Source organism: Arvicanthis niloticus, chromosome 2, assembly GCF_011762505.2.
Source record: "Arvicanthis niloticus isolate mArvNil1 chromosome 2, mArvNil1.pat.X, whole genome shotgun sequence".
In the NCBI taxonomy this organism is placed as follows: domain Eukaryota; kingdom Metazoa; phylum Chordata; class Mammalia; order Rodentia; family Muridae; genus Arvicanthis; species Arvicanthis niloticus.
In genome coordinates this window covers 60,733,289-60,748,149 of record NC_047659.1, presented here as the reverse complement: position 1 = coordinate 60,748,149, position 14,861 = coordinate 60,733,289, and the positions used below count along the sequence as shown (strand labels likewise).

At 33.2% G+C, this 14,861-nt stretch overlaps 1 protein-coding gene across 1 annotated transcript; it reads left to right on the top strand.

The window, feature by feature from the left end:
* The first annotated feature begins 11,318 nt into the window (after positions 1-11,318).
* LOC117703852 (olfactory receptor 8U3-like) lies at positions 11,319-13,950 on the top strand. The gene is made up of 3 exons (XM_034495699.2): positions 11,319-11,524; positions 11,650-12,062; positions 12,928-13,950. The coding sequence occupies exon 3, from the start codon at positions 12,946-12,948 to the stop codon at positions 13,909-13,911; it is 966 nt and encodes a 321-aa protein (XP_034351590.1). The 5' UTR covers positions 11,319-11,524; positions 11,650-12,062; positions 12,928-12,945; the 3' UTR covers positions 13,912-13,950.
* The last annotated feature ends 911 nt before the right edge of the window (positions 13,951-14,861 follow it).

Sequence of the window (14,861 nt, the reverse complement as noted above, 5' to 3'; positions counted from 1 at the left end):
GCCTTATAGAATCTTTGCAATTTGATGAGGTCCCATTTGTCAATTCTTGATCTTAGAGCATAAGCCATTGTTATTCTGTTCAGGAAATTTTCCCTTGTGCCCATGTGTTTGAGGCTTTTCCCCACTTTCTCTTCTGTTAGATTCAATGAATCTGGATTTATGTGGAGGTCCCGATCTACACTTATTACTATTTTCAAAGGACAAACCTGAAACATAGATATTCCATGAACCTTCTTGAGGTCACATACCAACAGATGAGTAAATATTGAATAAAGACAAATAAAACATAATCGCAACTTAATCTTCTTCCCTGATTTCTAACTGTAGAACTCCTGGCTCCCATAGACTACATCTGCCAGGGATGTGTGATAGCTGAGTTACGTTGAGTGTGGCCACTAAAAAATTTTATGAGAGCAGATGACACCAGGAAGGAAACATACTTTATTTACTTTCTCACTCTTGTTTGGCAGATGTTTCTAGCAGTAGTATCCCCTCACAGAACTCCTTTCAGCTGTATTTTAGCTACAAGGTAATTCTCATCATGCTTCTCCACTCTCTGCATCCCCTTACCCACTGATTTGTTGAAAAGGATATATTTAAGATTCTACTTGCTCAGCACTCTTTTTCTGGAAACTAGTGTGCATTGATACTTCTCAGAAATCTGATAATTCTCCAAGTGCACAAAAATGCTTGTCATTTTTCTTGATAATCATATACTCTGACAAGCTTTGGGAAAAGTGGCATTTTAATATTTTTAAAGGTTGATAGGATTGGGGCCTTAAGAGTTAGCTGTCCTTAAGATTAGCTGTTCTTGCAGAGGATCAGGGTTTGAGTTTAAGCACACACACAGTGGCCCACAGTCATCTGTAACTTCAATGCCATAGAATCATAAGCTATTTTCTGGCTCTCACAAGTACCATGTGCACACTGCAATATATACATGCAGGGAAAACACCCAGACATATAAAATAATAAAACAAAAATGTTCTTAAAGTTTATAAAAATTGATAGAATTTCTCAAAAATGATAGATACTTTGAACAGTGTTTTGATAATTACATTTTAGGATATTTAATCTTCATGGTTTTGTGTTACATGAGCCAACATGTAAACTTGATATGAAACAGGTTTAGATGTGCAGGAGAAAAAAACATAGACACAAAGTTTACGTTTATAGACAAATCATCTTCATGGTATTATAATGAAATATCTGAAATAGTGGCAATTTAAAAGAGAAATGTTAAAGTTCATGATCTAGGAGCCTGCCTGATCTTGACCTCCTAAAAATTGCAGGAAAACATGGTTGAGCAACTGCTTCAGAGTAAAAAGTGTAAGAATTTCTGGGGCCATACAATTTTCTAAGGTGACTTAAAGACTTGAAATAAGGCTCTATCCCATAAATATTCAGGTCCAACCTTGAAACCATATCTCTTAATGACTATGTAGGAGCATTTGTGACATTTTCTTTTTTCTTTCACCTTTAAGAAGGTGCTCCCCCACCTACCCATCCACTCCCACCTCACCCCTCTAGTAGGCCCCTTCTCTGAGGCATCAGGCTTCCATAGGATCAAGCAAATCCCCTCCCACTGTGGCCAGACATGAAAATCCTCTACTACATATGTACCACATGCAAGGCACTGAAGGTATAAATGAAGATGCTTTCTGAAAGTCTACTCTTATGCAGTTTATTGCCTCCTGAGTGCAGCATCTAGTTCAATTATAACAAAATACAAAGACTAGCCCATTTATGGTTTTGGTTGGTGGCTTAGTCTCTGGGAGCTTTGAAGGGTCTTGTTACTTAATACTGTTGCTCTTCCTGTGTGGTTGCAATCTGCTTCAGCCCCTTCAGTCCTTCAGACTCTTCCATAGGGGTCCCTGAGCTCAGTGGTTGGATGTGAGTATCTGGATCTGTCTCAGACAGGTGCTGACAGAGAGTTCTCCTGTGCTCATGGATCAATAGGATTAACATAGTAAAAATGCCCAACTTACCAAAAGCAATCTACAGATTCACTGCAATCCCCATCAAAATTCCCAATGAATTCTTTGTAGACATGGAAAGTGCAATTCTAAACTACATATAAAACAACAACATTAAAAAATAAAATAAAATCCAAAAAAGCAAAAACAATTCTCAACCATGAAAGAGCTGAGGGAATCACTCAAGCTACACTACAGAGCAAAAGTGATAAAAAAAAAATGGTATTGATACAGGACAGACAGGTCAATCAATGAAATAGAATAGAAGACCCAGAAACAAACTCACATACTTATAGACATTTTCTAAACAATGAGATTTTCTTTGAAAAACATGTAATGGATAGTATAAGTGAACTTGAGAACACATGAAACAATTCTGACAACAGAATAAGAACTTGAAATTGGGATTTTTTTATAATAACATTATTCTGTCAATTACTCTAAATATATAACTTTTTAAAAGTTTGTAATAACTGATTTTTAAAAATCTACTGTATAGTGACCTGAGCAAAACACTAAAGTTTTGAATGTTTATATCCTTTAAAGTTTCAATTGTTTTTGTGTCTCTTTTAGAAATAGCACAGACAGGACCAGCAATGATGGTACATGCCTTTAACATTAATTGGAACCCAGCCTGGTCTACAGAGTAAGTTCCAAGGATTTAGAGAGAAACTTTGTCCAAAAAAAAAAAAAAAAAAAACAGAGAGAGAGAGAGAGAGAGAGAGAGAGAGAGAGAGAGAGAGAGAGAGAGAGAGAAAATGAATAAAGGAAGAAGGAAAAAAGTAAAAGGACAATACAGACAGACCATAGAGGATAAAAACTTGCACAATGATAAAATGCATTTAACAATGCACGCCATCAATAAAATTCAGAAATGTTAAAACATTCATAAATTGAAAATTCATCAAATTTTAAGTTATTTGTACTACAGATAATTTTAAGGACAACAAAAATTTTACATTAGTGTGAGGTCTGGCATGTAATATTTGTATTGGCATGAGACATACATCAAAATATTCAAATAAAGGCATCAAAGAATGGTCTGATTGAGAATCTTAATGCTAATGATAACTATATCATTTACACACTTGTGTTTTGAAAAGCTTTAAAAGTAGTCAATCATTTTCTAACTAGGTAAGGAACACTGAACTGCAGCCACATGCAAGGCACTGAAGGAATAAATGGAGATGCTTTCTGAAAGTCTACTCTCATGAAGTTTATTGCCTCCTGAGTGCAGCATCTAATTCAATTATAACAAAATACAAAATGTATAACAGAAACATCATAGTTATTGAGAAAATATTGATCAACTTTTCTCCATAGGGCTGATGTTTGAACACATGTCCTATCACATATTTGCAAGTGTGTTACACTAAACTGTGCCCCATGCCATAGTATATTTTCTCCTATTGGGAATCAAGTAAAGAAAAAAATGATTAAATACGGTGACTGTTTCCCCTAAGTGTTAGTTTCAAGTCTTAAATTTTAATGTTAATATTGTAGACATTGAAAACCATTATAGATTATTTACTCAAACAGATAGACTCAGAACTAGGATTTACAAATAAGAGAAAACATAGAGCATTTGTCTTTCTTTGCTTGAGATACCCAGTTTAATATGTTTTTAATTTTTCTGTGGCATTAAATAGAATCTCACTACGAATAGGTAGCATACCTTCAGTATCCATTGATTTTTATAGTTGAGGAAAAGACACAAGTACAGCTGCAACCAATGACAAAGGAGGAGAAATAGCAGAGATGAATAGGCCATGGATTCACATAGACATATAAGTCATACACATTTTATCTAACTCCTGTACTGGAGAAAAACAATGGAAAAGCTTTGTAAGAATGGTATTATCAAAATTGTTTTTTTCAAAATACCCTTTAAATTTTATGTAGGAGGCCTAACAGTGTAATGCTGTGTCAAGATTTGAAAGACTGAATGGGAAAATTAACATAGAATTTATAAAATGACAAATTGAAGAAAGGAAAATTCTGGTCTGTATGTATGAACCTAAAATAAATGAGAAAAGGAGCCGAGGAGATGTCTTGGTTAGTAAGATCACTTCTTGCTCTTGCAGAGGACACACATTCGATTCTTAGCACCCATATGGCAGCTCAAATCATTCAGTTCTAGGTGATCCAATGTCCAATGTCCTGGCCTCAGTAAGCACCAGACACACACGTGGTGCATGTAAATACATTCAGGCAAGACATCCATACATAAAAAATAAAATAAATCTATTTGTTTAAAAAAGAGAGAATTGAGAGATTGACCTGTTTCACTATATTGGTAGGTAAGAAAATGAAAATCATAGTTGAAAATAAAAGTTGCTTTGGCTAAGATACTTGATCTTAATAATTATACAGTAGAAAAAAGATACATCAAACTACTACATTGGTACAGGGGAGGGAGATACCATAACTTTTTCCAATCTGGGTAAATGTCAAACTGCACTCTGAAAAGAGTGTGGAAAAAGTGGGGCTCCAATCTTATGGATAGAGAGAGTATTAATGAATTTAAAATGACTGTAAGAAAACAGAAGAAATAAAGCGGATTCTGGCTAAACAAATAGACTGAACTGTTAATAAAAACAGGTCATTCTGATCAGACATCACCTGATGTGAGGGACTAGGAAGTTGGTTGCATACTGAGAGTGACTATGTAGGTGTGTTCAGAGGTACTTGATAAACTCAGCATTCTTTTCTAATACAGAGTTTTAAGAACAGAGATGGGTTTATAAAGAAGTTTGATATACCAAGTAAAATATTCTCAAGAAAATAATCTTATCCTATATTTTATTTATGCTTCTATTATTCCATCTACATATTTAAACAATACAATATTCATTATTTTATTATTATAAACAATACGTGTACAAGTTTGTTATTGTTACTAAAGAGATGATATATTGTATGATTAATTATAAGTAAATAAATATACATATATAATTTCTTCTATATTTGTATGTAATATAGTGATTAAAAGCATCAATATGTATGTAGGCAAATATATATAAAATTTGGGTCTTCTTTTCTTATTTGAAATACTGAAAAATTTAGTCAAAATTATATAGTACTTGTGAGAATCAATGACATAATGTATAAACATGTTTCTAAGAACTTGCTTAGGACAGATCATAAGCACTCTTATTATTAATATTGACATTAAATAGTCATGTGCAGTAAATAGTATTTTCATTTTGTAATAGAGGCTTGAACTTTATGGTCTTCCCAAGAGTGTTCAGGTAAATTGTGAAAGACTCTGGGCACAGACTAAATGAAAGTCAGCTTAAAATTTTCCCACTAAACTGTTCTGTTTCCCAGAGGAATGAGCTTCAATGTAAAAGAAAGAGCTGTCTGTGGGGAATCACAATTATTTCACTATATCCAAACTTAATTCATTAATTTTAATGAAAAAGTTGAAACTTTATATTTGCTGAGACTGTTTTCAGTTAATATGTCCCCATGAAAAAGCTAAAGAAACCTTCACTTTAATAAGGCCCCTGGAAACTGATTAGAAAGTAAACTAAAGTTACAACATAGGGAATTCTCTTTGCTATGAGTAGTTTTATAATAAGACCCAGAGAGACAATTTCATCATCAATACTGTACAAACTCTGGCTTCAGTTTCATTCCCCAAATGATCAGTAATTTTTAATTAGAATCAAGAAATCAAAAACTGCACTTAAAGAAAATGACACTTTGCTTAATATCTTATATCCTCTGAAGTTTTGAGGTCTACCAAGAATCAGAATCACTAAACTCTCTTTTTCATATTTTACAGTATAGTCAGCAGCAGGGACTTACGTATTCCTAAACTTTGTGCTGAGATATTAAAATGCACCATATAATTAGTGAATATACTCATTCACTAAAACTTTTTAAATTCATTGGAAAACTGCAGCTACTAACCTAACTAAAATGTTTGATATTTCTGCTGGACAAAATACATTAAAGGGAACTAAGAGACAGATCCTCCTTTACTCAATAGAGCAATGCAGGAGTCAAACAGTCAAGCATAAAACTCAAATATTAATATGCACATCTTAACACTGAATGGCGTTATATTCTTCATATACAGATTAAATAAGTGTGATAGTCTGTAAGATGCAATGATGAAAATAGATTGTTGTTTTCTACTTATGTATAATATTTATTTTGACCTATGTTCAAATAAGATGCTTAGTCTACAGACACAACCAGCCTCAAACACCAATGTTTCAGTAATTCTTCCTGGTTGAAAACTCATATAAATTTGCTTAAATGGGAAGTATAAAAATTTTGGTATAAAATGTTAAGAAATAATTTCATGCATGCTTGTTTAAAAGGGGAAGCATCACAGAGGATATCTGCACACAGGCATTAGTCCCTTGAATTTTACAAGGAACCCTGACAGTGGTCATTGTGTGAAATTATGTGAAGAAAGTCTATGTTCAATGGAATTTGTATTAAAATGAAAGGGAAAGTAAATAAAAAGAAGACAATACATTCTACACTGAGTAAATTCATATTATTCACCAGTGTCTAGATTAGAGAAAAAATACTATATTGGTTTTTAATTTTATTACTATATTATGCAAATTTGCAACCACAGAACTGAAAAAGAAGTCACAGCTTGTCAATATTGAAACCTAAGTCAGTAACTGTTTTTGTTCATTGACACAATTTATAAATAGGCCTTAAAAAGAGTACTACCTTGCAGTGTAGCAGAAGTTCAAATTAGAAATTGTGATTCCATGTGTTTAGAAGTTATTAACAGAAAAGGTGAGGCCACAGAGAAAATAGACATTACAGATATAATGTGATAGAATTAGTGAACATCTTAAACTTTTTGTCAAGATAATGTCTACTTGCATTCTAATTTTAAGTTATAAAGATTATTCTAATGACTTTTTTCACAGCTTATGGTTATTAGTTTGAATGAATACAAGGAAAATAAAGGTGAAAAGGGAAGAAAGAAAGGAAGGTAGAAAGAAAGGAAGGAAAGAAAGATGGGAGAAAGGAAGGAAGGTAGAAAGGAAGGAAAAAAGAAAGAAAGAAAGAAAGAAAGAAAGAAAGAAAGAAAGAAAGAAAGAAAGAAAGAAAGAAAGAAAGGAAGGAAGAAAGAAAGACAGACCAAGAATGGCTAAGCATTTGCTATTCTTCCAGAAGAACTGAATTTGGTTTATAGCATCTAGAACTGGGTGGGAGGTCAGTGAATATAAGCTCCAGGAGATGTGACATCTGCTTCTGGCCTTTGTAGACCTCTGCACATGTATGCAGACACAAGCACAGACACATACATAGAAATAAAAAATAAATCTTAAAATATAAAAAGAAAGGACTTTCTTTATGTTTTGAGTATTAAAATTAAAAGTAAATTCAGAATTAAGAAAAAATTAGAAAAAAACATAATGCTTACATATTTCAAATCACTTTTGATTATCATATAAGTGAAATAGAGAAATAGAAATTTCTTTTGTCATCATTACTTTCCCCATAATATCTTGTGTAGAGATCTGTGGTAGGGTGACAGATAATGGGAGACATAGAAGATACAGAAATCTAGCACAAAGTGAAAGTAAAGAGATGAAATTCTAAAGTATTAGCAAGAAGAGAGATTCCTAATATTTCTGAAGATTGTACAAGAAGGGCCTATGAAAAATATTTAAGTACTGACATAATAGTGAGGTCAGTTACAAATATTCATGTATACAAATAAATGCACCTATTATTTAATGGTTTAATCATACATCACAGTCAGTAACAAAATCCTACTGACTATAATACATAAAGGAAAGAGCAGGTTCTAGGGAAAGACTAAGTAGGTGAAGAGATTGCTGCTTAGCATGAGGATCTACATTCAAATCCCTAACACTCATGTAAAGCTCAGTGGGCAAGGTGGCACTATAAACTCAGAACTGGTAAGGCACAGACAACTGGCACCTAGAGCATGCTGGCTAGCAAGACTAGCTAAGTGTGTGGGTTTGGAGAGACTCTGCTTCAGTTAATAATATGGAGAATAATCAACTAAGACACTGAATATTAACTTTTGGGTTCTATACACAAATGCACACACATGCTCATGCACTCACATATAAAGTGCACACATATGAAATATGTACATACTGTCATACTCACCACACACACATATACTAACATAAAAAGAAAAGATTTATAGAATTGCTATAAAATATAAGTGCTTTATAAAATTCAATATAGAACATTTTAATTTCATAAACAAAATACAAAGAAGTCAATTCTACCTCCAAACTAAATTAGAAATATAATGCAATTAAAGTCAAATGACTAGTGTCTTTTCTTTTTCAATATCTATTCTAAATATATGTGTACAGGTACAAATGTAAATAGATATATAATGTATATATTATTTATAAACTATATCCATTACAAAATATGAATAATTTTCACTATATTTTTCAAGAATACATAAGAAAATAGTTTGTCTTATGGTAAGATATAATTCTGTAATAATCTTAACAATATAGCTCAAAATGGTGAATAAAAACTCTATTAATGAACCCATGTAGAAACTAGAGAAATTCACTAGTTTTATACTAGTATTAGATAGCATTTAATTATTTATAAATATTTATAAATAAATATTTAATATTATCTATCTTTACTAGTATTAGATAGTATTTGTTTATAGTATTTAATATTTTCTACACTAGACTACCATCATATAGTATTTACTTATTCTTTTAATCTTTCCTTATATGTAATTTCAATAAAATAATGACAATTTGTGTGCTTTTATGTGATTATACATTGACAGGGAGAGGATCTATAAGGAATTGGGGAAGGGGAAAGAATATTAACCAAAATATGGTTGAATTTTAAATTTTTTTTAAATAAAAAATGTAATACATACTATAAAAAGAATTTAAGAATCATAACTTTAATTAGTGATAAAAACAAGATGCCTAGCTATAAAGCAAATATGGGATAACAAAACTACTTTAGACTTTGGTTCTTCAAAATGTACTGCTGAGATCAGTGAAGATCATCTGACAACAGAATTGAGAAAACAGGAGCACTGTGGCAATTCACAAGATAAAAAAAATTAAATCAATGAATTCATAAAGATTTTATTTGACATATGTACCTGGGGTCTTTTCATGCATCATAGAGTGTGGAAATTTTGTTTTCTTTCTGTTTTAGGGAATTGGGTATCATTCAATCTAAAGACTGTGAGAAAATTTTATGTTGTATTTAGCAGTTAAGAGGCTCCCAGGACCCAACAGGTATAGCATTAGGTAAAATAGCCAACAAAGTGAAGAGAGAACTTGTCGAGACCATATCCAGAGATTAGGCATGGTCCCTGGTTGAGGGATGGGGCCACTTACCCATCTCAAAAATTTTAACCCAGAATTGCTCCCATCTAAAGGAAATACAGGGACAAAGAGTGGAGTAGAGACTGAAGGAAAGACCATCCAGAAAGTGCCTCACCTATGGATCCATCCTATATACAGACACCAAACCCAGTTAGTATTGCTGATGCCAAGAAGCACTTGCTGACAGAAGCCTGATAGAGACGTCTCCTGAGAGGCTCTACCAGAGCCTGGCCAATACAGACCATGATGCTTGCAGTCAAGAATCCAATCATCAGACTGAGCACTAGGACCCAAATGGAGGAGTAAGGGGAAAGACTGAAGGAGCTGAAGTGGTTTGCAACTGCATATCAAGAACAACAATGTCAACCAACCAGACCAGCCCCCCACCCCACCCCAAAGATTCCCAAGACTAAACCATCAACCAAAGAGTGAACATAAAGGGGCCAATGGCTCCAGCTGCATATGTAGCAGAAAATATCCTTATTTGGCATCAATGGGAGAGGAGGCCCTTGGTCCTGTGTAGGCTTGATGCCCTAAAATAGGAGAATACAAGGGCAGTTAGGCAGGAGAGGGTGGGTGGGTGGAGGAGCACCTTCATAGAAGCAGGTGTTACGGGGATTGGGTAGGCGGTTTGTGGACAGGGAAACCTGGAAGGGGGATAACATTTGAAATGTAAATAAATAAAATATCCAATAAAAATCAAAATAAATAGTAGCAAAATCCAAGATAGCCTTAACTTAAAAAGTAGTTAGAAAAAGTAGATGGTTTACTTTGTTTTATGAGTATAAACATGCAAAAATGCATATCTGTTATGTTATAAAAGATTTTTTCTTTTGCAAAATAAAAGATACAGTGAAATATCTCATATCTATTATTGTTTTTTAAATTACAAGATTTTTAATCTAATATAGAAACTAGCTAACTTTTAGTTGTTTTTATGGGATTGTAACATAACTACAAATTTCTCACTTCCCTTTCTTCACTCCAAACCCTCCCATAAACTCTTACCTGCCTTCTTAAAATCTGGTCTGCTCTCCTTAATTAATTGCTTTAGATACACACACACACGCACACAGTTTTATTAAATTAGTTTATTCCATTAAACTTGTCTAAATTCCTATTGTGAATGAATAAAACAAATAATTTATTCAATTCCTGTTGATAAAGTTGATAAATTGTTTAGATAATCACTTTAAGTTTGCCTTGACCATACTACACTTATGAGGAATGTAAATTTCTAAAAGTAAATGCTTAAATATATGTACATATTTGCTTATATACATATGTATATATGTGTAATAAAAAACAAAATAGGCCATGGATTTGTGATGCATATTACATGAAAGTATAAAATGGGTTAGATGGGTGAAAATGATATAACTATAGTGCTAATACATGAAGTTCTCAAACAATATTATAAAATATTAAATTTTATAATTTAATTATTATTTTAAAATATCTGTGCATAATGTAAATAAAGATAATCTTTATAACTTTTACTTTTATGCTTGAAAAGATGAGGTAAATTGTCTATTTAAAAATCTCTAATTCATACATGAAAAGCACAAAATTAAGAGCAAAGAAATGATTCATTCTAGAAATTTTCCAAGTAAGCTGGAAACAAAATAAGAGACCAAAAAAAAAAAACCCACAAAGTTACTACATTACAAAGAGATGTGTTCTTCCATGGTTTACCACTTATTCAAGCCTAGTATTGTACTGTTTGCCCGGATTATAATTCATACATATGAGCAAATGTTGTTACTCTATGGTAACAACAATCCCATAGAATGTTTGATGATTCTGATTCAAATATGATCTCATAATACGTTTGCCTACAGAGGCCAGTCTTTTTCTCCTTAGAGTTTCCAAATGCCACTTAGACCCAGGAGAGACAGTGACCTTAGAGACTACTGTGCAAAGAATACTAGGAAATGATACTGAATAAGAAACATCCCAGTAACATATATACAGTATCCTCACTCAGTAACTTAGAAAAAGAGACTTATAGAGAATTGCAACATTTAGGCTGAATTTCTTCCATAATCAGGTAAGAAGAAACATTCTGCTGATTGTTTGTAATAGAAGTCTTCTTCAACTCTTCCATTAATTTTCCAACTAAGAAGTCTATGAGCTTGTCCAACTGTGCTGAAATTGTACAAAGCTGATATCCACACACATAATGTCAACAATCCTATGGACAAAGTAAGTATTCCCTCACCTCAACTGCTCCTTGGTTCTTAAAAATGATGAATAAAAATGATGAATAAAATAAGCAGTTCTTGTGCAAGAAAGAATATTTGTTTGACTGAGAATTGGTTTTATTGTAGGAGGAAAACTGAATGAATTAAAATAAACTATAAGTCAAATTCAGACTTGTGGATGTAGGCAATACACAAAAATGAGAACAATCTTTTCAAGATGTGAAATTCAAACACCATATGTAATTTGAAGAGCTTCCATCCATGTGTTTTATAATTTTTCCATTTACTATGGATACATCAGGAAGAAAAATGTCTTATCCTGGTAAACTTTTAAAGGATAGTAGCCTATGTCAGCAAAGGCCCGATTGTTTCCTTCACAGCATCTAAAACAAAGTTTGTGACAGAGGACAGAGGAAATGGTAGTGCAGTCTCTACATTCTCACCTCGGAAAGTGGATCAGTATTCATTGTGTCTGATTTTTCTCTTCCATTTGACATCTGAAATATGAATCTGAATTATTAATATTTTTTAAATACCAGGTGAGTTCACAAGCTTCCTCCTAACAACATTCTCTCAAAATGGGTTTTGGTTCTCCTAATTACATATTAAATGGTTAAGAGAGAAAATTTAAGGTAGCATAGATAGATGGATAGATCAATGGATAGATAGGCAGAAAGAATCTAGATAGATAGATAAATTGAAAGATAAATGATAGATATATAAATAGATGATAGTAGATAGATATAGGTGATAGATTATACATAGATAATAGATATAGCTACATATATACATATAAATGAATATACATATGCATATACATATATCTGCATATATATATGTGTGTGTGTGAGAGAGAGAGAGAGAAAGAGAGAGAGAGAGAGAGAGAGAGAGAGAGAGAGAGAGAGAGTATGTGTGTGTGTGTGAATGTGTCTGCGTGTGTATGCATGTACCAAAATAGTAGTAAATATATATGGTTGGTATCTAAGGTTTTAAATGATACATTGAGTAAAGATATAGTATTAGGTTTAGGTTAAAAAGAAGGAATGTGAATTAAAATGATAAATTTTCAGTCTACCCACACAAAAATTTTAGAAAAGTTTCTGTCTATGCAATATTATTCTGGCTCCAATGGTAGTATTCTTTCTGTTTTTGATACTGTATGCTAGGCAAATAATCAACCATTGAACAAAACCATAGCCAAATAGGTTTCTTTCTGTTTCTAATATTTGACTTTAATTGCTTGCTTTAGAAAATTAGAAGCCACTGGGAAAGTTAAATTTTTATGTACTTGCTAGGCTACTGTATTGACATCAACTCATAAACCATAACACGTAAGAGTTGTATTTGATTACAACCCACCAATAATTTGTGTTAGTCTTACCTTACTTTATTTTTACTTTGCAGCTGTTAAGACTTGATGAAATGGCTGAAAGGAATGCCACTGGTGTGACAGAATTCATTCTCTTAGGGTTTGCAGTCCATAGAGAGGTAGAAATCATTCTCTTTCTGCTCATTCTAGTTGTCTACAGTCTGACTTTAGTGGGAAATATAGGAATGATTTCACTAATCAGGATGGATTCTAGACTTCACACACCCATGTACTTTTTCCTCAGTAATCTGGCCTTTGTAGACCTTTGTTATTCCTCTTCAGTAGCCCCCAAGTTCCTGGAGACTCTCCTCAGTAATAGGAGGTCTATATCGTTCTATGCCTGTGCAACCCAACTTGGTTTTTTTCTGAACTTTTTGATTTCAGAGATGTTTCTTCTTGCAGTAATGGCTTATGATCGCTATGTAGCCATTTGTAATCCTCTTCTGTACATGGTGATCATGTCCCAGAAGGTATGCCTACGACTTGTAATGGGCCCTTATTTTTACAGCTTTGCTGTTGCTTTGCTCCACACAGTAGTTACTTTCAAACTGATTCACTGTGGCCCCAATATAATCAATCACTTTTATTGTGATGATGTCCCTTTGATGGCTCTCGCCTGCTCAGACACCAGCCTCAAAGAGATTCTTATATTCATTTTTGCTGGATTCAACATGATCAGTTCTTTGACCACTGTCCTGATTTCTTACTTATATATTGTGGCTGCTATCCTAAGAATCCAGTCCACCGAAGGAAGATGCAAAGCCTTCTCAACATGCGCTTCTCATCTGACTGCTGTGACTATCTTTTACGGGACACTCATTTTTATGTATCTGCAGCCAAAATCAAGCCATTCCCTTGACACAGACAAAATGGCCTCAGTATTCTACACAATTGTCATCCCAATGCTCAATCCTATGATCTACAGCTTAAGGAACCAGGAGGTAAAGAGTGCTCTGAGGAAAGCTCTTGAAAAATGCTACTTGTTACCTGTAATGCACCTCAAGAAAGGAATTTCCTGACTTGTTTAAATCTTTGAAATAAATTCATTTTTTATCATACTCTTGATGAGAAAAGTGCTTTCGTTCACTATTTACATGCTAAAGTACTCTAGCAAGACAAGGAAAATGAATGATAGGTAGAAAAATAGATAATATAGATAAGTGACAGGAAAATAGATATAGATAGATTATGATGATAAAAATAGATGGTAGATAGATAGATAGATAGATAGATAGATAGATAGATAGATGATAGATTATAAATAGATTTATTTCTAGGAGATGATTTAGTGAACAAAGCATTTCATAGAAGCTTGATTTTCTGACTTTGAGTCCCAGTATTGCTATAGTAAGATGGGAGTCTTAGAAAACTCCCAGAAGTTCATTGGCCAACCAACATAGCATAGGTGGTGATTAACAGTAAGAAATCTTGTCTCATACAAGATGGAAGGTAACTCATAGCACCAGAGGTTCTCTGACCTTCACATAAATGTCATGGAACAGTTTACCTTTACACATACATGAACACACACACACAGAGAGAGAGAGAGAGAGAGAGAGACAGAGAGAGAGACAGAGAGAGACAGAGAGAGAGACAGAGACACAGAGAGAGACAAAGACAGAGACAGAGAAACAGAGACAGAGAAATTGAGAGAGATCAGATTTTTTCAAAAGACACTATGTTAAGATTTTAATAAATTATTATTTATTCCATATGTAGCTGTGATGTCATTAATTTGCAGCTTCTATACAGATGAAAGAATCTATCTTTTGGCTTTCTACTTTCCTATTTATTATATTTAAATAAATGAAGCAAAAATATGATCTTTTAGGAAATCCTTTTATAATTTACTTATTTTGCTTTATGCAAATGAGTGGCTTGCATGTGTGTTTGTAAGAGAATCATGTGCATATCTCATATGCTATAGACTAGAAGAAAGATAGTGACAGATTCCCTGACCAATCGTTTG